The sequence below is a fragment of the Saccopteryx bilineata genome, chromosome 9 (genome assembly GCF_036850765.1).
Source record: "Saccopteryx bilineata isolate mSacBil1 chromosome 9, mSacBil1_pri_phased_curated, whole genome shotgun sequence".
In the NCBI taxonomy this organism is placed as follows: Eukaryota; Metazoa; Chordata; class Mammalia; order Chiroptera; family Emballonuridae; genus Saccopteryx; species Saccopteryx bilineata.
The window spans coordinates 38,204,995-38,229,274 of record NC_089498.1 but is presented as its reverse complement, the minus strand read 5'-3'; the positions used below and the strand labels follow the sequence as shown (position 1 = coordinate 38,229,274).

The following is a 24,280-nucleotide window of genomic DNA, read 5'->3' as shown; positions in this document are numbered from 1 at the left end:
ATTTGGCTTTAGCTATTGTATGTAACTTGTTAGTTGTAATGAGTAGATTTCCTAAGGGGTTAAATTCCAATAATTTCCTGTAAGGGGTTAAAGCACTGCAGATAACTAGGAGCTTAGTTCATAAACCTTAATCTTTAGTTTGTTGCCTAAGAAATACAGGGAGTTCTCTTGCAGAAAGTTCCTAGCAGATGCCAGAACCCGGCAGTTCAGGAGCAACGTCAAGAACACTAGACAGACCTGTGCCAGTGCAAGGACATTTTGGGGCGGCATCCCTGCAAACCCAACTCCCTCTTACCGCACATTGTTTCATAATTAACTGCACGGATTCCGCCCCCACCCCCACCCCCATTACTAACAGGTCCTGAGCCGTATAAAAACCATCAGCACCAGGAGACTGTAAAGGCAGTTCTTTTGGACAGGAGTGCCCTGCCTTCTCAACTTGCTGCAATTTTAATTAAAAACGCTCTTATACCTACTCAGCCCCTGTCTCTCCTGAAATTGATAAAATAGGATGACAGACAACACGAATCCTGGCTTGTTCCAGTGACACCCCTCCCAAAAGTAAACATGGTCTTCTGTCAACGCAGGGTTTAAGGGGCAAAATCCTAGCTCTCAGGTTTTGGTCGGCTTGGTGTCACCAGGACTGCATCATACTTTTACCCTGGGAGGTCACGTGCACTCATAAGCATTCCAGCTTTTTGGTCCAGTGTGAGGATCCTAAGGCTTTTCCTTTACCATGGCTGTGACAGTACTTGTCCCCGCCCGCTCTCGCGCCCCGCTCCTCCCACATGAAGGTACCGGCGAAAGCCCATTCTCAGAGCGCCCGGACTTTGATCTAAGAGACAGGAGCCTCCGCCCTCTGACCCAGGAAGACCGCTGTGGGTCGTAGGGTTGGTGCTTTGGTACTCGTAGCTGCGCCAGAACCCGGAGGCCGGAAGCCATGAGCGGCGTCTTGCGGTCGGGCTCAAGCAACTGGCGGCGGGCGGCCACCGTAGTGCTGGTGGCGGGCTGGCCTCCCTCAAGCCCCGCAGCCGGGTCGCTGCCCCCGCCGCCAGCCGAGGACTTCCGGATGCTGTTTCTACAGCGCTCCCAGCAGCAAGGCTTCTCTCCCGGGGCGCACGTCTTCCCCGGCGGTGTAGTGGACGCAGCAGACAGCTCGCCCGACTGGCTGGGCCTCTTCGCGCCGCACCACCGGCCGCCGTACTTCGGCCTGAGCCCCGCACCGTTCCCGCGCACCACCTTCCCGGTGCTGTGGCCCACGGGGCCCGACGCCGCCAAACTGGACAGGGCGGCGCTGCCGGATGACATAGCCCTCCGCATCTGCGCCATTCGTGAGACTTTCGAGGAAGCGGGCGTGCTGCTCCTGCGTCCCCGAACCTCGCTGGCCCCGGAGCTCCAGCCGGGTCGCGCCCTCCCGGCGCCGGAGAACGTAGACGACTGGCGTGAACGCGTCCACCGCGACCCGCACCACTTCCTGCGCCTCTGTGCACACCTCGACTGCACCCCCGACATCTGGGCACTGCACAGCTGGAGCGGCTGGGTCACGCCGTTCTTGAGCAGCGGCAGCCGTCGCTTCGACACGGCCTTTTTCCTGTGCTGCCTGCGTGATCCGCCGCCGGTCTCCCCAGAATTTGTGGAGGTGATGGGCTACCAGGTAGGGCGTCATCACGGCGCGGGGTGGGGGTCCCGGGCAGAGGACAAGGCCTACTCAGAACCTCCAGATAAGGGCTGTACAGCCAGTAAGTGACTGCGCGGGCATTGGGGCCTCGTTAGTCCGGCTCCCAGCCCTACAGGTTCAATGAAGTATTTTCCGCGGCTTCACAAGCCCAAGACCGCACCTCTGGCTTCCCACGCGGCTCTCCTAGCAGAGCCCTTGCGGAGATTCCAGAAGCAGAGTAGACCGCCTGTTCAGCTCCCCCTAAAGCACTTTACATATATTGTCATTTTTCTATCAGAGCAGTTTGTTTCCTCAGAGAACATACTTTATGTGATTTAAACCTTTTAAAAATAATTTATTTATTATTATTTTTTTGATGGCGTCAGAGAGAGGGACAGATAGGAACAGACGGACAGGAAGGGAGAGATGCGAAGCATCAATTCTTCCTTGGGGCACCGTAGTTGTACTATTGCAGGAATCAAAGCAGAACAAAAACGCCCAACTTGAGGAAGGAAGTAGGATTTATTTAGCTGGCAGAGCTGCGTGACCCCCAAAGAGGCAACAAAACACGTGCTCCCCGAAGTTAGATTTCTTGCATCTTATATACTTTACAGCTTTAGCTTTCATGTGACAAAGGCCCGATTTCTATGACTTCTTTGTTTTCAGGCCTACATGACTTTCATGTCTTAGCGAGGGGAAGCGGAGAGGTAGACTGAGGGTCTGTCCTTGATGATCCTATCACTCATTCTTCTTATTGGAGCTGCAAGTTCATTTCAAGGAACTGATAACAAACAAGGTCCACACCCATGGTTTGTTATGTTTTCAAACTTGTCTGTCTGCCCTTGTTCTCTCAGTCAAGAACACTGAGGTCACAGGCTGGAGTGTAAGACCCTAGACATTGCAGGCCCCCCTCTCTGCATTCTTCTGGTTTCTCCTCCTTCAGTTCATTGATTGCTTTCTCATATGTGCCTTGAGGGAGGGTCACTACAGCAGTTCAAGCCAGCGGCCTTGGGCTTCAAGCCAGCAACCTTTGGGCTCAAGCCAGTGACAATGGGGTCATGTCTATGATTCCACACTCAAGCCAGTGACCCAGAGCTCAAGCTGGTGAGCCCGCGCTCAAACCATCGAGGTTGGGGTTTTGAACCTGGGTCCTCCATGTCTCTATCCACTGCACCACTGCCTGGTCAGGCTTTTTTTTTTTAGTTTTTTTTTAAATTTTTAAAAAATTTTAAATAATTTAATGTGTCTCCAATAAGCAACATCATCTGCCCATCCCCACATGGGAAATGGGTCATGAGTGAAGGTGGCCCAGCAACCAGTTGGGAGTTGGAGGCAGAGAGGTGGGAGGCCTGCAGGCTGCAGGCTCAAACCCCCACATTGGATGTTATGTTTGGAGGGCCCCGCCCCACCCAGGGTAGGTTAGATTTTGTCTACTTGGCCACAGGCCCCTGAGAACAGTAGAGAGTACTGGGGCCCCGGGGCCCAGTCTTAGGACAGTTAGAAATTTGGAGGCCTGCCAGCCCCCAGGAGCAGTTAGAAATCAGGGGAGGTCGATCCTTGCCCCTGGTGGTTAGAAGCTCCAGGCTGTTAGAGATGGGCTGCCTATGCCTCAGCCCCCAGATATTAGAGATTTGCCAGGGTCAGGGGGACTGGAACCCTGTTTTGGAAGGAAGTAGTTATGAGATTGAGGGAATGCTCTGAGCTTCCCAGATAAGAATTGCAAGTTAGGGAGGGCCAGGGCTGTTTGGGACTGTCCCAGAGGAGCTGGGTGTCCTGCCTGGGTGATGCTGCTGTCACTGCGGTTTCTCTGTCTTCGTAGCCCTGGCTTCCTCCTTGGCAGGAGGTGGGGACCTTTGGAGGGAAGCTGAAGTGGTGGGTTGGGGCTCCTTGACTCTGACTGAGCATCTATGCTGGCATGCTCCTTCTGGATGAGGTCCTCCAGCTCCTTCTTCCATCCGAGGAGGTCGGCTAAAGCCAGGCCACATCCCTGTAGGCTTTCTTGGAGTCAAAGTCCATGCCCCCTCCGAGGCCCATCATCATTCCCAGGAAGGGGTCAGTCTGGCCAGTTTTTTCCTTTTTGATGAGCAGGCGTGGTGTAGAGAGAGGTGCCCTGGGGGGATGGTGAGCTGAGTGCTGAGGACCTGTCCTGGTCAGGCATCTTTTTAAATTTATTGAGCCTTGTTTTATGGCCACATATATGGCCTATTTTGGTGAATTGCACTCTTTGCATCTAAAAGGGATACTAGGCTCTGTTTGAGGGAGTGTTTGTACAAAGGACAAGTAGGTTAGATTCCTTGACAGTGTCTTTAAGATCTTCAATATTTACTTGTTCCATCAAATACTGTACTGAGAGGATTGTGTAAATCTTCAACAAAAAATTGTGAATTTCTTTTTTCCTTTCAGTTCTGTGAGGTTTTGCTTCATGTATTTTGGACCTCCTTTGTAAGGTGCTGCATTTAGGACTGTTAAAGCTTGGTGGATTGCCTGACTAGGTGGTGGCGCAGTGGATAGAGCTTTGGACTGGGATGCAGAGGACCCAGGTTCGAGACCTCGAGGTCGCCAGCTTGAGCGCGGGCTCATCTGGTTTGAGCAAAGCTCACCAGTTTAGACCCAAGGTCGTTGGCTGGAGCAAGGAATTACTCGGTCTGCTGAAGGCCTGTGGTTAAGGCACATATGAGAAAGCAATCAATGAACAACTAAGGTGTCACAACGAAAAACTGATGATTGATGCTTCTCATCTCTCTCCGTTTCTGTCTGTCTGTCCATCCCTATCTATCCCTCTCTCTGACTCTCTCCCTGTCTCTTAAAAAAAAAAAAAGTTTGGTGGATTAATCCTTTGATTATTATGAAATACCCTTCTTTGTCCCTGGTAATATTTCTTATTCTGAAATCTGAAGTTTATTCTGATACTATTATAGCCACTCGATGTTTCATTTAATTAGCCGTCGGTTAGTATATCTTTTTCCATCCTTTACTATTAACCTATCTGTGTGTGTGTGTGTGTGTGTGTGTGTGTATGTATTTTAAAGACTTTATTCATTTTATTTATTAATTTATTTATTTTTCTTCTTTTCCAAGTGAGAGGAAGAGAGATATACTGTTGCATGTGTCCCGACCGCGATCCACCTGGCAACCCCTGTCTGGGGTCAAGGCTCTGCTCATCTGGGGCCATGCTCAGCTAATTTTAGCATTTGAAGCAAAGGCTCCACAGAACCATCCTCAGCACTTGGGGCCAATGTGCTCAAACTATTTGGACCATGGCTGTGGGAGGCGAAGGGAGAGAGAAAGAGAGAAAGAGAGAGAAGTAAGGGTAGAGGAGGAGAAGCAGATGGTTGTTTCTGTGTGCCCTGACAGGGAATTGAATTGAGGACATCAACATGCCTGGGGCCTACACTCTACCACTGAGCCAACTGGCTAGGGCCTATTTATTCACTTTAGAGAGGAGAAAGAGAGAGAAGGGGAGAGGAGCAGAAATCATCAACTCCCATATGTGCTTTGACCATGCAAGCCCAGGGCTTTTTTGTTTGTTTGTTTTTGTTTTTGTATTTTTCTGAAGTGAGAAGTGGGGAGGCAGAGAAACAGACTCCCTCATGAGCCAAAACAGACTCCCTCATGAGCCCTCCCGAGATCCACCTGGTGGCCCACTAAGGGGGATGCTCTGCCCATCTGAGGCATTGCTCTGTTGCAACTGGAGCCATTCTGGCAATTTAGGCGGAGGCCATGGAGCCATCCTCAGCACCTGGGCCAACATTGCTCCAATGGAGCCTTGGCTGTGGGAGGGGAAGAGAGAAATAGAGAGAAAGGAAATGGGGAAGGGTGGAGAAGCAGATGGGCGCTTCTCCTGTGTGCCCTGGCCTGGAATTGAACCTGGGACTTTCACACAGCAGGCCAATGCTCTACAACTGAGCCAACTAGCCAGGGCCACTAGCCCAATTTATTTATTTATTTATTTTGCATTTTTCCGAAGTTGGAAACTGGGAGGTAGTCAGACAGACTCCCGCATGCACCCGACTGGGATCCACCCGGCATGCCCACCAGGGGGCGATGCTCTGCCCCTCTGGGGCATCACTCTGTTGCATCCAGAGCCATTCTAGCTCCTGAGGCAGAGACCACAGAGCCATCCTCAGCGCCCGGGCCACCTTTGCTCCAATGGAGCCTCGGCTGCGGGAGCGGAAGAGAGAGACAGAGAGGAAGGAGAGGGGGAGGGGTGGAGAAGCAGATGGGTGCCTCTCCTGTGTGCCCCGGCTGGGAATCGAACCCAGGACTCCCCACACGCCAGGCTGACGCTCCACCACTGATCCAACCAGCCAGGGCCCTATCTGTGTATATTTAAAGTGTGTTTCATGTAGGCAGCATATAGACTTACTTTTATTATCCAATATAACAATCTCTGCCTTATAATTAGAGTGCTTAAATTATTTATATTTAATGTCATTATAAATAAGGTTAGATTCAAGTCTACCATCTTACTGTTAGTTTTTTACCCATCCTATTTATTTTTTTACACTGTTTTTCTTTTCCTGACTTATTTTGGATTATTTGAATATTTTTAGGACTCTGGTTATCTCTATTATTGAGTTATTAATTATGTCTCTTTTTTTTTAGCATGTGTGCGAGTGAGAAAGAGAAAGCTAAGAAGGGAGAGAGATAAGAAGCATCAACTCGTAGTTGCAGCACTTTAGTTGTTCATTGATTGCTTCTCATACGTGCTTTGACCAGCAGGCCAGTGACCCCTTGCTCAAGCCAGCTACCATGTGATCATATTGATGAGCTGTGCTCAAGCCAGTGACCTCGGGGTTTCAAAACTGGGCCCTCAGCATCCCAGGTCAATGCTCTATTCACTGCACCACCACTGGTCAGGCCTTAAACTATGTATCTTTGTGTGATTGCTCTAGGGTTTGCAGTATATATCTTTCACTTCATATATAATGCTAGACTTTACAACAATATACTTACATTGCTTCCCTCCTGTCTTTTATGCTATTGTCATAAATTCGACTTTTATTGCTGTTATAAACTCTGTAATACATTAATTCTTTTTGCTTTAAACAGCCAGTCTATTAAGACTGTGAAAATGAGGGGAAGAATATTTTAATTTTATCTGCATGTATGCCATTCTTAGCACCCTTTATTTCTTTGTGTAGATTTTTGTTAGGAGACAAGCAATAAGAGTTGGCGTTTTTTTAGATTTTTATTTATTGATTTTACAGAGAGAAGAGTGAGAGGGTTGGGGAACCAGAAGTAGTTGCTTCACTCTAGCTGTTTATTGGTTGCTTCTCATATGTGACCAGGCAAGCCTAGGGTTACAAACTGGCGACCTCAGCATTCCAGGTTGGTGCTCTATCCACTGCGCCACCATAGGTGAGCTTAATTTTTCAATTATATGTATTTTACATTCAGTGTTATCCTTTGTGTAGACTTAAATCTACATTTGGTGGCCTTCTGCTTAAAGAACTGCCTCTAATATGTCTTGTATTTCAGATCTTCTGACAATAAATGCCTCTAAGTTTTGTTTATCTGAAAAATACTTTATTTTGCCTTATTTATTTATTTTTGGTTTGTTTTAAAGCTGATTGTATTTTAAAAAAATTTTTATTTGTTGACCCTGGCCGGTTGGCTCAGCAGTAGAGCGTCGGCCTGGCGTGTGGGGGACCCGGGTTCGATTCCCGGCCAGGGCACATAGGAGAAGCGCCCATTTGCTTTTCCACCCCTCTCCCCCTCCTTCCTCTCTGTCTCTCTCTTCCCCTCCCGCAGCCAAGGCTCCATTGGAGCAAAGATGGCCCGGGCGCTGGGGATGGCTCCTTGGCCTCTGCCCCAGGCGCTAAAGTGGCTCTGGTCGCAGCAGAGTAACGCCCCGGAGGGGCAGAGCATCGCCCCTGGTGGGCGTGCCGGGTGGATCCTGGTCGGGCGCATGCGGGTGTCTGTCTGACTGTCTCTCCCCGTTTCCAGCTTCAGAAAAAAAAAAAAAAAATTATTTGTTGATTTTTAGCGAGAGAGGAAGGGAAAGAAAGAGTCTGGAACATCAACCTGTTTCTGTATGTGCCCTGACCCGGAATCAAACTGGCAACCTCTGTACTTTGAGATGATACTCTAACCAACTAAGCCATTCGTCGAGGGCAGTTGCCTTTGTTTTTTGAAAGCTATTTTGGCTATGTTTAGAATTCTAGGTTAACATCTTTTATTTATTTATTTATTTATTCATTCATTCATTTTTAGAGAGGAGAGAGAGAGACAGAGGAAAGAGAGACAGAGAGAGAGAAGTAGGGGAGGAGCTGGAAGCATCAACTCCCATATGTGCCTTGACCAGGCAAGCCCAGGGTTTTGAACTGGCGACCTCAGCGTTCCAGGTTGACACTTTACCCACTGCGCCACCACAGGTCAGGCTATTTCAGATATTTATGATTTTTATTTTTTATTAATTTTTTTTTTAGAGAGGGGAGAGAGAGAGAGAGAGAGAGAGAGAGAGAGAGTGTGTGTGTGTGTGTGTGTGAGAGAGAGAGAGAGAGAGAGAGAGAGAGAGAGAGAAGGGGGAGGGAGGAGCAGAAAGCATGAACTCCCATATGTGCCTTGACCAGGCAAGCCCAGGGTTTTGAACCGACGACCTCAGAGTTCCAGGTTGACGCTTTATCCACTGCACCACCACAGCTCAGGCTTAGTTCAGATATTTTTTTATCTCTAGAGATTCTATTTAGAAATTCTGTTAAATATTTTCTATTTCTCTGATCATCTTTATATTTCCCTTTACATCTTTGAGCCAATAGATCATAATTTTAATTTTTATTATTTATTAATTTTTTAAAAGATTTTATTTATTCATTTTAGAGAGGAGAGAGAGAGAGAGAAATGAGACAGAGAGAGAGAGAGAAGGGGGGAGGAGCAGGAAGCATCAACTTTCATATGTGCCTTGACCAGGCAAGCCCAGGGTTTCAAACTGGCAACTTCAGTGTTCCAGGTCGACACTTTATCCACTGCACCACCACAGGTCAAGCCTATTTTTATTTTTTATTCAGTGAGAGGAAGGGAGGCAGAGAGATAGATTTCTGCGTGCGCCCTGACTGGGATCCACTTGGCAAGCCCACTAGGGGGCGATACTCTGCCCATCTGGGGCATTGCTCCCTTGCTCAGCAACCGAGCTCTTCTTAGAGCCTGAGATGGAGGCCATGAACCTATCCTCAGTGCCCAGGGCCAACTTGCTCTAATCAAACCATGGCTGTAGGAGGGGAAGAGAGAGAGAGAGAGAGAAGTGAGACAAGGAGGTGGAGAAACAGTGTGTGCTTCTCCTGTGTGCCCTGACTGGGAAATGAACCTGGGACATCCACATGCCAGGCCAATGCTCTACCACTGAGCCAACCAACCAGGGCCAGATTATACTTTTAATAGTGGTTTTTTTTTTTTGTTTTTTTTTTTTTTTCTTCTCATTTTTCTGAAGCTGGAAACAGGGAGAGACAGTCAGACAGACTCCCGCATGCGCCCGACCGGGATCCACCCGGCACGCCCACCAGGGGCGGTGCTCTGCCCACCAGGGGGCGATGCTCTGCCCATCCTGGGCGTCGCCATGTTGCGACCAGAGCCACTCTAGCGCCTGGGGCAGAGGCCACAGAGCCATCCCCAGCGCCCGGGCCATCTTTGCTCCAATGGAGCCTTGGCTGCGGGAGGGGAAGAGAGAGACAGAGGAAAGCGCGGCGGAGGGGTGGAGAAGCAAATGGGCGCTTCTCCTGTGTGCCCTGGCCGGGAATCGAACCCGGGTCCTCCGCACGCTAGGCCGACGCTCTACCGCTGAGCCAACCGGCCAGGGCTAATAGTGGTTTTAAGGTCCTTTTCTGCTGATTTTATCATTTCTGTAATTTTTGTGTCTGTTTTCATTGACAGATTTTTCTTCTAGTTGTAGGTCACATTTCCCTGTTTTCTGGTGGGTCTTGCAATTTTATTTATTTTTTTAAGATTTTATTCAATTTTCAGAGAGGAGAGAGAGAGAGAAAGGGAAAGAGGGAGAGAGAGAGAGAGAGAGAGAGAGAAGGAGGGAGGAGCAGGAAGCATCAACTCCCATATGTGCCTTGACCAGGTAAGCCCAGGGTTTCGAACCGGCGACCTCAGTGTTCCAGGTCGACGCTTTATCCACTACGCCACCACAGGTCAGGCGGTCTTGCATATTTTGATTGGATGTTGGATATTGTGATTTCTATTTGAGTACTGGATTTTATCATACTCTTTTAAGGATTGTTGGAGTTTCCTGGCAGGAAGTTAAGCTATTGCATATTAGCTTGATCCTTTTGAGGTTGTTTTTTTTTACAGACACAGAGTGAGAGAGAGAGGGATAAACAGACAGGAATGGAGAGAGATGCGAAGCATCAATCATTAGTTTTTCATTGCGACACCTTAGTTATTCATTGATTGAATTCTCATATGTGCCTTGACTGTGGGCCTTCAGCAGACTGAGTAACCCCTTGCTCGAGCCAGTGACCTTGGGTCCAAGCTGATGAGCTTTTGCTCAAACCAGATGAGCCTGCGCTCAAGCTGGCGACCTCGGGGTCTCGAACCTGGGTTTTCTACATCCCAGTCCGACGCTCTATCCACTGCGCTACCGCCCAGTCAGGCTTGAGGTTTGTTTTATAAGATATTTTAGGGTAGGTGTATGGTCGTATTTATTCTAAGGCTAATAGCTGCATTTCTAATGTGTGACTCTTTGGGAGTCTACAGAATGCCCTTTATAGTCAGCAAGGTCTCTCCGCTGGGGTTGGGAGGAATTTGAAATATTCCTGGCCTTAGGCGAGCCCTGGAATTGTTAATCTTTTTTGTTTTGTTTTGTTTTGTTTTGGAATTGTTAGTCTTAAAGCTCTCAAGTAATTGTTCTTTTCTTAGGAATCATTGTTTTCCTGTGTCATGTGGTTTCACTTTATGCATGTGTAGATTAGTGTTTAGCGACAACCACAACCGCAGCCTGGAGATATTTCTAAAGGTCTACCTATGTAGATCCCTCCTCTCTGGTTCATTGCCTTCCAAATTCTAGTAGGGATGTGTCTTCCCATACTCTGGTCTTTGTCTTCTCATAAGTGAGAATCCTACAGTCTGATTAGGTTCTCCCTCCTCCTTTAGGAAGGAAGCCTTGACAACTCTTGGAACTCGACTGAGTTCACCTTGTTTGTTATTCTTTTATCATATATTACAATTCTACATTTTTCAGTGTTCAAAATGGTGGTTTTATAGATTTTCCCCACTTACTATTTTTTACGTTAAGTTGGGAGAAGGTAATAGAGCACTCATTGCTGGAAGGAGAGGTTCCAATAAGTAATTTGTTTTCTTTTTTTTTTTTTTTTTTTTTAAGAGGGAGGACAGAGAGAAAGAGAGAAGGGTGTATGGGGGGAGCAGGAAGCATCAACTCATAGTAGTTGCTTCTCATATGTGCCTTGACCAGGGAAGCCAAAGGTTTCAGACCTGCAACCTTAGCATTCCAGGTTGACGCTTTATTCAGTGCGCCAGCACAGGGCAGGCCAATAAGTAGTTCTTAATCTGGTCAGGTCTAGTGGTTCTCAGAGGGGATTTGCCCAGCCCACCTCCAGGAACATTTGGCCATGTCTGGAGACATTTTTGGTTGTCACAGTGTTAAACATCCTTTAGTGCATAGGACAGCCTCTCACAACAAAGAATTAATCTGGTCTAAAGTGACAGCAGTGCCTGACCAGGCGGTGGCACAGTGGATAGAGCGTCGGACTGGGATGAGGAAGGACTCAGGTTCGAAATCCTGAGGTCACCAGCTTGAGCGCAGGCTCATCTGGTTTGAGCAAAAAAAAAGCTCACCAGCTTGGACCCAAGGTCACTGGCTCCAGCAAGGGGTTACTCGGTCTGCTGAAGGCCCACGGTCAAGGCACATATGAGAAAGCAATCAATGAACAACTAAGGTGCCACAACGAAAAACTAATGATTGATGCTTCTCATCTCTCTCTGTTCCTGTCTGTCTATCCCTATCTATCACTCTGTCTCTGACTCTGTAAAAAATAAATAAATAAAAAAAAATAAAGGGACAGCAGTGCTGAGATTCCAAAACCTAGTGGAAACAGAGAGGAATTTAGAGCCAGTCCCTTCTCCGTACCCCAAGGTTGAATCCCAGTTTTTCTAGATAGAGTAGTTGCCTGAGTTTCTTCATCTGTACAATGACAGTGTGCAGAATTGACTTAAAGATAAAAAATATTTTACATAAAGTATTTGAGCAGTGCTTTACTAGTAACAAGTAACCAGTAAATGTTAAGTCCTTTTAACCTATGGTCTGGATTAACCTAACAGGTTGAAGTAAGTGGGTTGATTCCTGTTGTTTAACCCTTCATCCCGATTATTATAATGCAGGAATTCGAGACCAGGTAGGTCCACTTGTCTTGAAGATACTCTGAAAAAACCACAAGGAGGACCAGATGGGGCAGACGTAGCCTTTATTACTTACATATGGGAACAGTACTGATGGCAGTTAGTTGGCTGAGAGCCTGCATTGACCATGTAGGTAGTCTGGCTTATAAAGCAGTTAGACAATAATGGCACAAAGCCAAAGGCCAGGGGTGTATGTGCTGGATGTTAGGGAATAGAAGCCTTCTGCAAGGTCTGTTTGTTCCTTGGCAGAACATGACATATATTTCAAGAGCACATGGCCCTGGGCTCTGGGCTATCTGCCAGATGTGGAAGGGCCATGTCTAGCATTAAACTTAGGTACACTCCACCCTAGCATTGCTCTTTCACCTCACAATCTATGCAAAATTTTTCCAATAGAGAACCTGTGCTGGCTGAGCAATGGTGCATTACATCCAAATACTACAGACACAGTATAAGCTACAAGCAAGCACCAGTAAGAAAAGACAGATACCTATAATACTTAATAGCATGTATTTTAAGTTTGCCCCTAGGGGTAACCTTCAAGTTGTAAGGCAAGGAGGGCCAACCATAAGACCTGTAGATCCAAAGGTTCCTCATGGGATGGGGAAGGCCCCTGTCTGAAAGGTTACATTTTGTTTCCTCAAATGGTCATTGGAAGTGATGTAGGTTATGTTCTCACACAGGACCTGTGATAGCCACTCCATGGGGTGGGTTACATTACCAGTCCTATTAGTTCTTTCAATGCAGTGAGGGGCTGAGATGAGTAAATCAGCACATACAGCGGTCATCCAGCTTAGCCCTGTTCAAACCTCATGGCTGAGGGGCAGTCAGGGTCATGCTTGAGTCTGCTTCCTGACATACCATACACCTTCCCGGATGAGGTGGAACACCTGTTCTTTGGTGGTGTTGAAAGGAGGGTCTTTCACCTCTGTAACCAGGTCCATTCTGTCTGATTGGCTGGATGTATTTTCCAGGGTAATCTGTCCCCACTGAGGTGGGAAATTCTGAGCACACCTAATATGTACTGTGACTCTACAGAAAGGAGTTACCTATACTTAACCTAGGGATAAGACAAATGAGATAAGGGTACTAACAAAGGCAAATCCCCACCATTAGGTAAAATTCAGGCAGTTTCATGATCCTGCATCAGCACAGTCACACTCTGAGGGGTGTGCCCTGGTTTCCTATACCACGCCTGTGCTACTCCCTTCCCTGCCTGTGGAGGATAGGTATCTGGACAGGGTCCTAATCAGCCAGACTGAGGCAATGTATGTCCCTTTGGGAATGGTCTGGCCACCGGGATTCTGGCAGCAGATCCACGTTGGCCAACTACTGGAGACTGCTGGTTGCAAGAGCAGAACCTGGGTCAGACCCTCCCACCTAGAGGAAAGGATGGAGCACCACTTGTGGCTAATCTGTGCTGTCCAGTCCCAAATCAGAGTTGATCACCCTGGGGGAGCATCATGAGAGGCTGGCAAGAGTACATAATTCTGCTGACCTTGCCCAGGCTTCAAATCTGGAGTAGATTGCCACAGAATGCACTTAGGCATTGACCAAGGCTGCTTGTCCTCCCCATGGCCATTCATTCAAGACCCTGAGGCAGTCTGCCAAGTGCATTGTCTGTCCTTAATATGAGTCATTATTGGTCTTAAGAGCCTGTTTCAGCAGCTCATTATATCATTCTATGAGTCCAGCTCCAATAGTGTTATAGAGTGGGCCCTGACTGGTTGGCTCAGTGGTAGAGTGTTAGCCCAGTGTGTGGATGTCTCGAGTTCGATTCCCGGCCAGGGCACACAGGAGAAGTGCCCATCTGCTTCTCCACCCTTCCCCTTCTCCTTTCTCTCCATCTCTTTCTTCCTTTCCCGCAGCCAAGGCTCCATTGGAGCAAAGTTGGCTCAGGTGCTGAGGATGGCTTCATGGGCTCACCTCAGGTGCTAGAATGGCTCCGGTTGCAATGGAGCAACACCCCAGATGGGCAGAGCATCACCCCCTCGTGGGCTTGCTGGGTGGATCCTGGTCAGGCACGTGTGGAAGTCTGTCTCTCTGCCTCCCTGCTTCTCACTTCAGAGAAATACAAAATACAAAAAAAAAAAAAAAAAAAAAAAATAGAGTGGATGGAATTGTCAATCGATGTGCTGGTTCTCTTCCCTGTCCTGGACCAGGTGTCCAGGGAATTGGATTCCCTGGTCACTTTCAATTACTTCAGGGGTGCTGTAGGAGGCACAGAGCTGCCAAAGCCTCCAGATGGTCTCCCTTTGATTGGTCTTTCCACTTGGGTATGCCAGTAGAAGTTCTGTTGTATCAAGGTGGGTGAATGCATACTGAGATCCCACACTATGAGGCAAGGGTCTGAGGTAGTCTACCTGCCAACAGGTCAGGGGTTCCTCCCCTTGTTGGATCCTCCCACCTTCTTACAGGAGGGGGGTAAGATGTCTCTTAGCACATACTGGGCACTTCTGACATGTATCTACAAAGTCTGCATACTGGAGGGGCAGATGTCAGGCCTTCACTGTCTCCCACATGGTGCGCTGACTAACATGATTCAGCTTCCGGTGCAGCCAGTCCATAGTGTCCACTGCTAGGGAATGTAACTACTAGATCTGTGCCAAGGTGTCAGCTTCATCGTTGCCAGGGTTGTTCAGAGGCTGGTGTCCTTGCCTGACCAGGCGGTGGTGCAGTGGGTAGAGCATTGGACTGGGATGCCGAGGACCCAGGTTCAAGACCCTGAGGTTGCCAGCTTGAGCACAGGCTCATCTGGTTTGAGCAAGGCTCACCAGCTTGGACCCAGGGTCGCTGGCTTGAGCAAGGGGTTACTCGGTCTGCTGAAGGCCCATGGTCAAGGCACATATGAGAGAGCAGTCAATGAACAACTAAGGTGTTGCAACGAAAAACTGATGATTGATGCTTCTCATCTCTCTCCGTTCTTATCTGTCTGTCCCTATCTATCCCTCTCTCTGACTCTCTGTCTTTGAAAAAAAAAAACAAAAACAAAACAAAACAGAGGCTAGTGTCCCCTGACATGGAACACCATGACAGTCTTGCTCTGTTATAAATGCTATAAGGTCAGCCCACATGTCTTGACTTCAAAGAGGTTTCTGATGTATGGTCCAGTCAGTTTGCTCTCATGGAGCCACAGAGTCGGTTCCATATACATTGCCTAACTGTTGGCGCAGAGTGTTAGGGGCCCAGCTTCATGGGTTATGGCAACTATACTGCCCGCAGTTCAGCCCATTGGCTACTTTTTTTTTTTTTTTTTTTTTACAGAGACAGATTCAGAGAGAGGGATAGATAGGGACAGACAGACAGGAACGGAGAGATGAGAAGCATCAATCATCAACATGCAACACCTTAGTTGTTCATGGATTGTTTTCTCATATGTGCCTTGACCGTGGGGCTACAGCAGACCAAGTAACCCCTTGCTCAAGCCAGTGACCTTGGGTCCAAGCTAGTGAGCTTTGCTCAAACTATATGAGCCCATGCTCAAGCTGGCGACCTCGGGGTCTCGAACCTGAGTCCTCCGCATCCCAGTCTGATGCTCTATCCATTGTGCCACCGCCTGGTCAGGCTTATTGGCTACTTTGCCCTTCACCATCCTCCATTCCATTGTTCTCAGTCACTGGCTGCTATGTAACTATGCCATCAAGGCAGTATGCCTTGAGCTGTTGATGTACTAGGCCTCCTCTGAATGGGAGCTTCACTTCCTGCACCAGGGGAGGTTTCACAGCTTTGGGCTTGGGTATTGTCTGTCCTGTATCTTGGTAAGACACCAGGCCCAGACAGGTTGCAATTCCTTGCCCAGGGGGCTAGTTGCTAGTTTACTCCATTGCTGGAGATATGTACTCTATTCAGTCAGAGTTGCTGTCTATCTAGGCCAGGGGTCTGGAACCTTTTTGGCTGAGAGAGCCATGAATGCCACATATTTTAAAATGTAATTCCGTGAGAGCCGTACAACGACCCGTGTACGTTATGCATTATCCAATAAAAATTTGGGGTTGTCCTGGAGGACAGCTGTGATTGGCTCCAGCCACCTGCAACTATGAACATGAGTGGTAGGAAATGAATGGATTGTAATACATGAGAATATTTTATATTTTTAACATTATTTTTTTTTATTAAAGATTTGTCTGCGAGCTAGATGCAGCCATCAAAAGAGCCACATCTGGCTTGCAAGCCATAGGTTCCTGACCCCTGATTTAGGCCATTATGCTTTTGGGTCTATTCAGCACCAAATGCACCCATCCAGTGATAGCATATGTGATATGGTATGTACCTTTATTGGAGCAGGCCCTGTGATGGCTTCCGTGGTAAGGCCTGGTATACAGCATTCATCTGCTGTTCTATGGGGCTGTACTGGCCTTCTGCTCTATGCTATAAGTGGGAATAGAAACCTAGCAGTGTCTGCACTCGTCCTCTTCTCAGCCATAAACACCAGCCATACCCCGCAGGTGTTACGTAAACTTCTAGTTCACATGGAGAGCCTTGGTTCTACTATCCTCAAGGCCCGGACAGTAACTATAGCCTTCTTAGTGGCCTGAAAAGCTTTCTATGGTACTCTGTCCAATACCAGGTGACCCCCTTCTGCAACAGGGCATACAAGGGTTCAACTAGTTGAGCTAAATGGGGAAGAACGACCCTCTAGTAATCTAAAAGCCCAAGGAATTCCTGCAAGTGTCATGCTTAAGCCAGTGACCTCAGGGTTTCAAACCTGGGTCCTCAGCTTCCCAGGCCGACGCTTTATCTACTGCGCCACCGGAGGGAGAAGCAGGGAGTATGAACTCAGTTCCTTCCTGTATGTGCCCTGACTGGGCAAGCCAGGGCTTTGAACCAGCGACCTCAGAGTTCCATCCACTGTGTCACCAAAGGTCAGGCAGGAACTGTACATTTTTAAAGACATTAGTCAAGGCCCTGGCCGGTTGGCTCAGCGGTAGAGCGTCGGCCTGGCGTGCGGGGGACCCGGGTTCGATTCCTGGCCAGGGCACATAGGAGAAGCGCCCATTTGCTTCTCCACCCCCACCCCCTCCTTCCTCTCTGTCTCTCTCTTCCCCTCCCGCAGCCAAGGCTCCATTGGAGCAAAGATGGCCCGGGCGCTGGGGATGGCTCCTTGGCCTCTGCCCCAGGCGCTGGAGTGGCTCTGGTCTCTGCAGAGCGACGCCCCGGAGGGGCAGAGCATCGCCCCCTGGTGGGCAGAGCATCGCCCCTGGTGGGCGTGCCGGGTGAATCCCGGTGGGGCGCATACGGGAGTCTGTCTGACTGTCTCTCTCCGGTTCCAGCTTCAGAAAAGTACAAAAAAAAAAAAAAAAGAAATTAGTCAAAAGGAGTCAGGCAACTGTCTCAGTGGCGGGAATTATTGAACAAATGCAACAAAAGGCCTTTCTAATCTTCCCAGGGCCACAACCACAAGTTGATGCTTCTCATCTATCTCCCTTACTGTCTGTCTGTATCTGTCTGCCTGTCTCCTTTGCTAAAAAAAAAAAATCTGAAGTTTAGAAACCTTAACCTTTAATAATAAGCAGAAGTGAATAATCAGCATTTTTTAGATGGGTGCTTTTATGAACAGATTTCATAACTTTCAGACACAGGTTCTTTCATTGGCAAACATACTCATATTTTCAAAAGACTTAACCAAGATAACAGGAACCTTTTTTAAACCTAAGCAAAACAAAAGACATATTTTTTGTTAAGGACTTTAAAAGATATTAACTTTAAGCCAGTAGTAATATCAAATGATTTCCCAGACCACCTGCTCTAAAAAGATATTTGGGATAATTTAATATTTTTTGCTATACATATAAACAGTATTTCTAATAGCTGTAGAGAAGGCAAGATTCTCATTTGTCCTTGACAACTTTCCAAGGAGGCTGGAGAGGAGGGAAGGGAGATGTCAGCCATGGGCTACTCAGGCTTGAATTTTTGGGGTTTTTTTTTAAGTGAGAGGAAGGATGACAGATTCCTGTGTGCGCCCTGACTAGGATTCACTTGGCAACTCCAGTCTGGGGCTGATGCTTGAATTAACTAAGACATCCTCAGCGCCTGAGGCCGATACTTGGACCAGCCAGCTATCCTCAGCGCCCTGATTGACCCTCTTGCTGCTAGAGGGGAAGAGAGAGAAGGGGAAGAGGGAGGGGAGGAGAAGTAGATGGTCACTTCTCATGTATGCCCTGGCCAGGAGTTGAACCCCGGATGTCTACATGCTGGGCTGACGCTCTATCCACTGAGCCAACTAGCCAGGGCCTTCAGGCTTGAGTTTTTAAAATTGCCGTTTTCCCTTCCCATTGAGGTTGTGATGTTAACCAGGGCCTTCAGGCTTGAGTTTTTAAAATTGCTGTTTTCCCTTCCCATTGAGGTTGTGATGTTAACCCCTCCTACTCCCACAGTCTGCACAAGGTTTGGAGTAGTGTTGATGCCCCTATTGTTCCTGGAACCACAGCAACTCACAGACCTTCAGGAGGAGGCTCTAAGATTTTTAAAAGACTCCTATTCTGTCATCAAGGTTTCCTTGTTGTCAGCCTGCTACAGTCTCATATCTCTTTCTAGTTTCAATTCTTCTAAACGCTGCACTTTTGTTCCGCAGCTAACCGCTTCTGTGTCACAACACACAGGGCTCCAGCAGGGGCCATGCAAGCGCTACTGTAGCTCCTCATAGGTCCTTTTTTATCCTGAGACTCCAGTGATCTCTCACCATCTTCAAGGCAGCGAACACATTCATGGGACTTTCAGGAGTATCCCTCCAGTCCCTCGGCGGACCCCAAGAGTCCACTAATGTGGCAACATCATGCCGTATACAATTGACCAGCCATTTGGGACCGCCCCACCCCCAGATTCCTCTGGGATTGCCCCTTGTGACTTCTCAGGGATTACCCCTGACAACTCCCCAATAGACGTGCTGCTAGTGGTCAACTCAACCTGGGATTTTTCCAGAATATCCTGCCGATGACGCCATTTGTAATGCAGGAGTTCGAGACCAGGTATGTCTGTCCACCTATCTCACAGATATTCCACAAGGAGGACCTGATGAGGCAGACATAGCTGTCATTACTTACATATGGGGATAGTACCATTGGTGGCAGGTCAGCTGAGGGTTCGCACTGAACATGTGGGCGGTCTGGCTTATAAAGCAGTTAGGCAATAGTGGCACAGAGTCAAAGGTGTGTGTGTGTGCTGGGAATCAGGGAATGGAAGCTTTCAAGGTCAGTTTGTTCCTTGGCAGAACATGACACACATGGAAGAGCAGAGGGCTCAGGCCCTGGGCCATCTGGCAGGAGGTGTGGAAGGGCCATATCCAACGTGATCCTATAATTATTATCACTGAACTCACATAGAAATGACAAAACAGAATACTTTGTAAATAAAGATTAGGTGGTTCTTTGAGGCCCAAGCTTTGTTTACAAAATGCAGCCAACTTCAGAATAATCTGGGGTGCTTGTTAAACATAAATTGCTGGGCTCTATAGACTAAAGATTTAACAGGTTTAAGCACATGCAAGCTTGTCAACCTTTGGTCTATAGTTATCCAGAGCAGAAATCAATTTCAACGCCCTGTTTTGGGTGTGGGAATCAGTTTTCCCCATTGTAAGAGGATATATAGTAAACCATTTAAAGAAAGACCTTTTGGGGTTATTCCATATTTATTGAATCAGCTCTTTTTATCCAAATGTATATGGACAGAAGGTTTGGAAAGGAGGGTGTGTTACAGCACTGAGACCACTTAAGTTAAGTGGGCAAACTGGCTGGTTGGTGCATGCTATTATTGCATTCATGGGACTGTGGGCTGAGTTATACCTCTTGAACTTCCTGAAAATCCTAATGTCCTGACTCTTTACCCCCATTATAACATGTAGCATGCATCATGCCACATTTTGGTTGCTGAAGGCCCCGTAGGGCCTGAGAGAGCTTTGTCTTGTCGACTACCACATGCTCAGGGCCTAGTCTAGACGCCTACTTATGGGAGTAACAAATGGGCCCTAAATTCTTAATCTGCTGCCATGAGTTTACATTTCAGAGTCTTCTTTCCTTTAGGAAATGACCAGAATTACTGTGCACTCTCAGCATCTGCTGCCTTTTATATTGAATGACTTTTGACCCCTGGTGATCTAGCCTGGTTTATTTACTAGTCCTCAGGGACAGTATCCCAATAATCAACCTATTAGGTGATCAACCCAGCTTTCTCCACCAAACCTTTCCATGTTGTCTCAGAGGAATCTAGCAAGGCACAATAGTGAATTAACTTTGTATTTTCAGACTCTCAAATCTTATATTGTCTATGAATTAATCCTCAGGAAATCTTACCTTTGTCTTCTACAGTGGTTATCTCCATCAGAGGCAACTGCAAGTTTCACATCAAAAGAAATTATATTGATGCCCCCACAGTTCTATGAAATAAGAAGGCTCAAAAACTTTGCCTCTCTCTCTGACTTGCACAAATTTTGTTTGGATCATGCATTAGAAGAGGTGGAAAGATGGATGCCAATCATATTACAAACAGCTGATGGGATTATCCACCTTTTACCAGGTAAATCAGTGAAGCATCAGTGCTTTTGTTAATATTTACATTTAATCCACTGGGCTGTATGGCAGTATTGCCCAACACAGACATGATTTACAGTCTGTGTTATGCACTATAGTGGTATTAATTAAATAAAGTCAAAGTCTATATGCCTGACCAAGTGGTGGCATTGTGGATAGAGTGTCGACCTGGAACACTGAGGACTCAGGTTCAAAACTTTGAGGTTGCTGGCTTGAGCACGGGACTCATCTGGTTTGAGTGCAGGCTCACCAGCTTGAACATGGGGTTGCTGGCTTGAGTGTGGGATCATAAACGTGACCCTATGGTCACTGGCCTGAGCCCAAAGGTCGCTGGCTTGAAGCCCAAAGTTCCTGGCTTGAGCAAGAGATCACTGGCTCAGCTGGAGCCCCCCAGTCAAGGCATATATGAGAAGTAATCAATGAACAACTCAAGTGCCACAATTACGAGTTGATGCTTCTCTCTCTCTTCCTGTCTATCTCTGTGTCTTTGTCTCTCTCACTAAAAACGAAAAGTCTATAAAATATTCATAGTATTTATTTATTTTTCTTCTTTTCCAAGTGAAAGGAGGGGAGATAGACTCCTGCATGCGCCCCGACTAGGATCCACCTGACAACCCCAATCTGGGGCTGATGCTCTGTCCATCTGGGGCCATGCTTACAACGGAGCTATTTTTAGTGCCTGAGGCAGGGAGCCATCCTCAGTACCTGGGCCAATGTGCTTGAACCAATTAAGAACCAATTGAGGCCCTGGCCGGTTGGCTCAGCAGTAGAGCGTCGGCCTGGCGTGCGGGGGACCCGGGTTCGATTCCCGGCCAGGGCACATAGGAGAAGCGCCCATTTGCTTCTCCACCCCCCACCCCCCCTCCTTCATCTCTGTCTCTCTCTTCCCCTCCCGCAGCCAAGGCTCCTTTGGAGCAAGGATGGCCCGGGCACTGGGGATGGCTCCTTGGCCTCTGCCCCAGGCGCTGGAGTGGCTCTGGTAGCAGCAGAGCGACGCCCCGGAGGGGCAGAGCATCGCCCCCTGGTGGGCAGAGCGTTGCCCCTGGTGGGCGTGCCGGGTGGATCCCGGTCGGGCGCATGCGGGAGTCTGTCTGACTGTCTCTCCCCGTTTCCAGCTTCAGAAAAATAAATAAATAAATAAATAAATAAATAAATAAATAAACAAAATAAACTTATGAAGAACCAATTGAGCCATGGCTGCAAGCGAGGAAGAGAGGGGGAGGGGGAAGGGGGAGGGGTGGAATAGCAGATGGTTGCATCTCCTGTGTGCCCTGACCGGGAATCAAACCCAAGACATCCAGCCTGACCAGGCGGTGGCACAGTGGATAGAGCATTAGACTGGGATGCAGGGGACCCAGGTTCAAGACTCCGAGGTCGCCAGTTTGAGTGCAGGCTCATCTGGTTTGAGCAAAAGCCCACCAGCTTGAACCCAAGGTTGCTGGCCCCAGCAAGGGGTTACTTGGTGTGCTGAAGGCCCACGGTCAAGGCACATATGAGAAAGCAATCAACGAACAACTAAGGTATTGCAACATGCAATGGAAAACTAATGATTGATGCTTCTCATCTCTCTTCATTCCTGTCTGTCTGTCCCTGTCTATCCCTCTCTCTGACTCACTCCCTGTCTCTGTAAAATATAAATAAATAAATAAAAATTTAAAAAACAACAACAAAAAAAACCCCCAAAAAAACAACCCAGGATATCCACACATTATGTCGACACTCTACTACTGAGCCAACTGGCCAGGGCCTTTATAGTATTTATTATAGCCCCACGTTCTGAATAAGTTATTTTATATACATATACATTTATGTAAATATATTTTCTAGACATTGATAAAGTTCTTTCATATCTCACTGTTTTATATTTTAATTTTGAATTATGAGAACTTGTAAATTGTCAACTTATTTGAATTAGGGAGTTTGTTGGTGGTCAGTTGTTGTTGGGTATGTATAGGGTGGAAGATTTGTGGCAGTATAGAGTGGAGTTTTATGATTTGTCTTATTTGTGGCTACCTGTTTCAGTTCTCACAATAGTGGTAATATTTGTTATTCATCCTATAGTGGGAGAATTTAGCAATTTCTATGTATAGATTTCTCTTAATTAAACCTTAAAATTATTAGAGCAGCCCACATTGAAACATCAAATATTTGTGGATATCAAGGCCAAAATTAATAGTCTAGAATGAAGAGAGTAGTAAACTATAAAAATTACATGATGAAAAAATACCAATCATAAATTTTTTTTTTTTTTTTGTATTTTTCTGAAGCTGGAAACAGGGAGAGACAGTCAGACAGACTCCCGCATACACCCGACCGGGATCCACCCGACACGCCCACCAGGGGCGACGCTCTGCCCCTCCGGGGCGTCGCTCTGCTGCGACCAGAGCCACTCCAGCGCCTGGGGCAGAGGCCAAGGAGCCATCCCCAGTGCCCGGGTCATCTTCGCTCCAATGGAGCCCTGGCTGCGGGAGGGGAAGAGAGAGACAGAGAGGAAGGGGGGGGGTTGGAGAAGCAAATGGGCACTCCTCCTGTGTGCCCTGGCCAGGAATCGAACCCGGGTCCCCCACACGCCAGGCCGACGTTCTACCGCTGAGCCAACTGGCCAGGGCCCAATCATAAATATTTATGTGCATAAAGAAAATTCTTGGTTGGAAAATGGGGAGTTAAGGAGTGTGGGTACTAAAAGCACAAGAAAGAATTGAGATAAGCTCATAAAATTAGGGTTCTCTAACAACTCAGTTTTTGGGTTTTTTTTTGTATTTTTCTGAAGTTGGAAACGGGGAGGCAGTCAGACAGACTCCCGCATGCGCCCAACCGGGATCCACCCAGCATGCCCACCAGGGGGCGATGCTCCGCCCATCTGGGCCGTTGCTCTGTTGCAACCAGAGCCATTCTAGCGCCTGAGGTGGAGGCCATAGAGCCATCCTCAGTGCCCGGGCCAACTTTGTTCCAATGGAGCCTTGGCTGCGGGAGGGGAAGAGGAGACAGAGGGGAAGAGGAGACAGAGAAGAAGGAGAGGGGGAGGGGGGTGGAGAAGCAGATGGGCGCTTCTCCTGTGTGCCCTGGCCGGGAATCAAGCCCGGGACTCCTGTACGCCAGGCCAATGCTCTATCACTGAACCAACCAGCCAGGGCCTCTAACAACTCAGTTTTAAGCACATGAAAGATTTTTAGAAATGCAAATTTATATGTCACTAATACACTGGAATGTTTTATAAAATAACACTTTGTGGAATTAAAATTTATTTTTCAGGAGATGACCTGTACATAGAAGATTCAAACCTTTTAAACAATCATTTGTCCACTGAAAAAAAGACTGAAGAAATCATGAATGAAAGCAAGAAGTTGCACCGAATAGTGTGGCACAATCACCATTTTTCTAGTATCTACGTGACTGTTCAGTCAAAGTATAAACATGTTTATCCTAAGAACTATATAATAAATAAGAGCTATTTGTAATATATTGCTCATTTGTAAGCTGGCCTACTTGAAGTTGTCCTAATGAATAAAGAGGGTTAACTAGACTTGCTTGGAACTTATATTTCAAGTGTGTTATGGAGCTCTTTTGCTTATTTTATTCTTTAAACATTACCGTGTCACACAAGTATAAAGTATTAATGATTTAGGCCCTGGCCGGGTAGTTTAGTTGGTTAGAGCATTGTCCTGACATGCTGAAGTTGTGGGTTCGATCCCCAACCAGGGCACATTCAAGAATCAACCAATGACAGTCGGTGGAACAACAAATT

At 47.5% G+C, this 24,280-nt stretch overlaps 1 protein-coding gene across 4 annotated transcripts; it reads left to right on the top strand.

Annotated features, from left to right (window-relative positions):
- Positions 1 to 757: 757 nt before the first annotated feature.
- NUDT19 (nudix hydrolase 19) lies at positions 758 to 24,073 on the top strand. Of its 4 annotated transcripts, none has more exons than XR_010727160.1 (3): positions 758 to 1,654; positions 18,585 to 18,978; positions 20,314 to 20,433. XR_010727160.1 is itself a non-coding variant. In XM_066244054.1 (3 exons), the coding sequence occupies exons 1-3, from the start codon at positions 941 to 943 to the stop codon at positions 23,991 to 23,993; spliced, it is 1,128 nt and encodes a 375-aa protein (XP_066100151.1). In that variant the 5' UTR covers positions 768 to 940; the 3' UTR covers positions 23,994 to 24,073. The 4 variants fall into 4 exon arrangements, 3 of the variants coding, with proteins under 3 accessions (XP_066100153.1, XP_066100154.1, XP_066100151.1); XM_066244054.1 differs by lacking the exon at positions 18,585 to 18,978 and adding an exon at positions 23,788 to 24,073 and having other exon boundaries at positions 768 to 1,654; positions 20,314 to 20,521; XM_066244056.1 differs by lacking the exons at positions 18,585 to 18,978; positions 20,314 to 20,433 and adding an exon at positions 23,788 to 24,058 and having other exon boundaries at positions 761 to 1,654.
- Positions 24,074 to 24,280: the final 207 nt, after the last annotated feature.

Excerpts from the sequence above, each read along its gene's own strand:
- NUDT19 (XM_066244054.1), top strand. The coding sequence starts at position 941 with ATGAGCGGCGTCTTGCGGTCGGGCTCAAGCAACTGGCGGCGGGCGGCC. Across the intron at positions 1,655-20,313 it reads TGGAGGTGATGGGCTACCAG|TGGTTATCTCCATCAGAGGC; the intron begins GTAGGGCGTCAT and ends TGTCTTCTACAG. Across the intron at positions 20,522-23,787 it reads GATTATCCACCTTTTACCAG|GAGATGACCTGTACATAGAA; the intron begins GTAAATCAGTGA and ends TTTATTTTTCAG.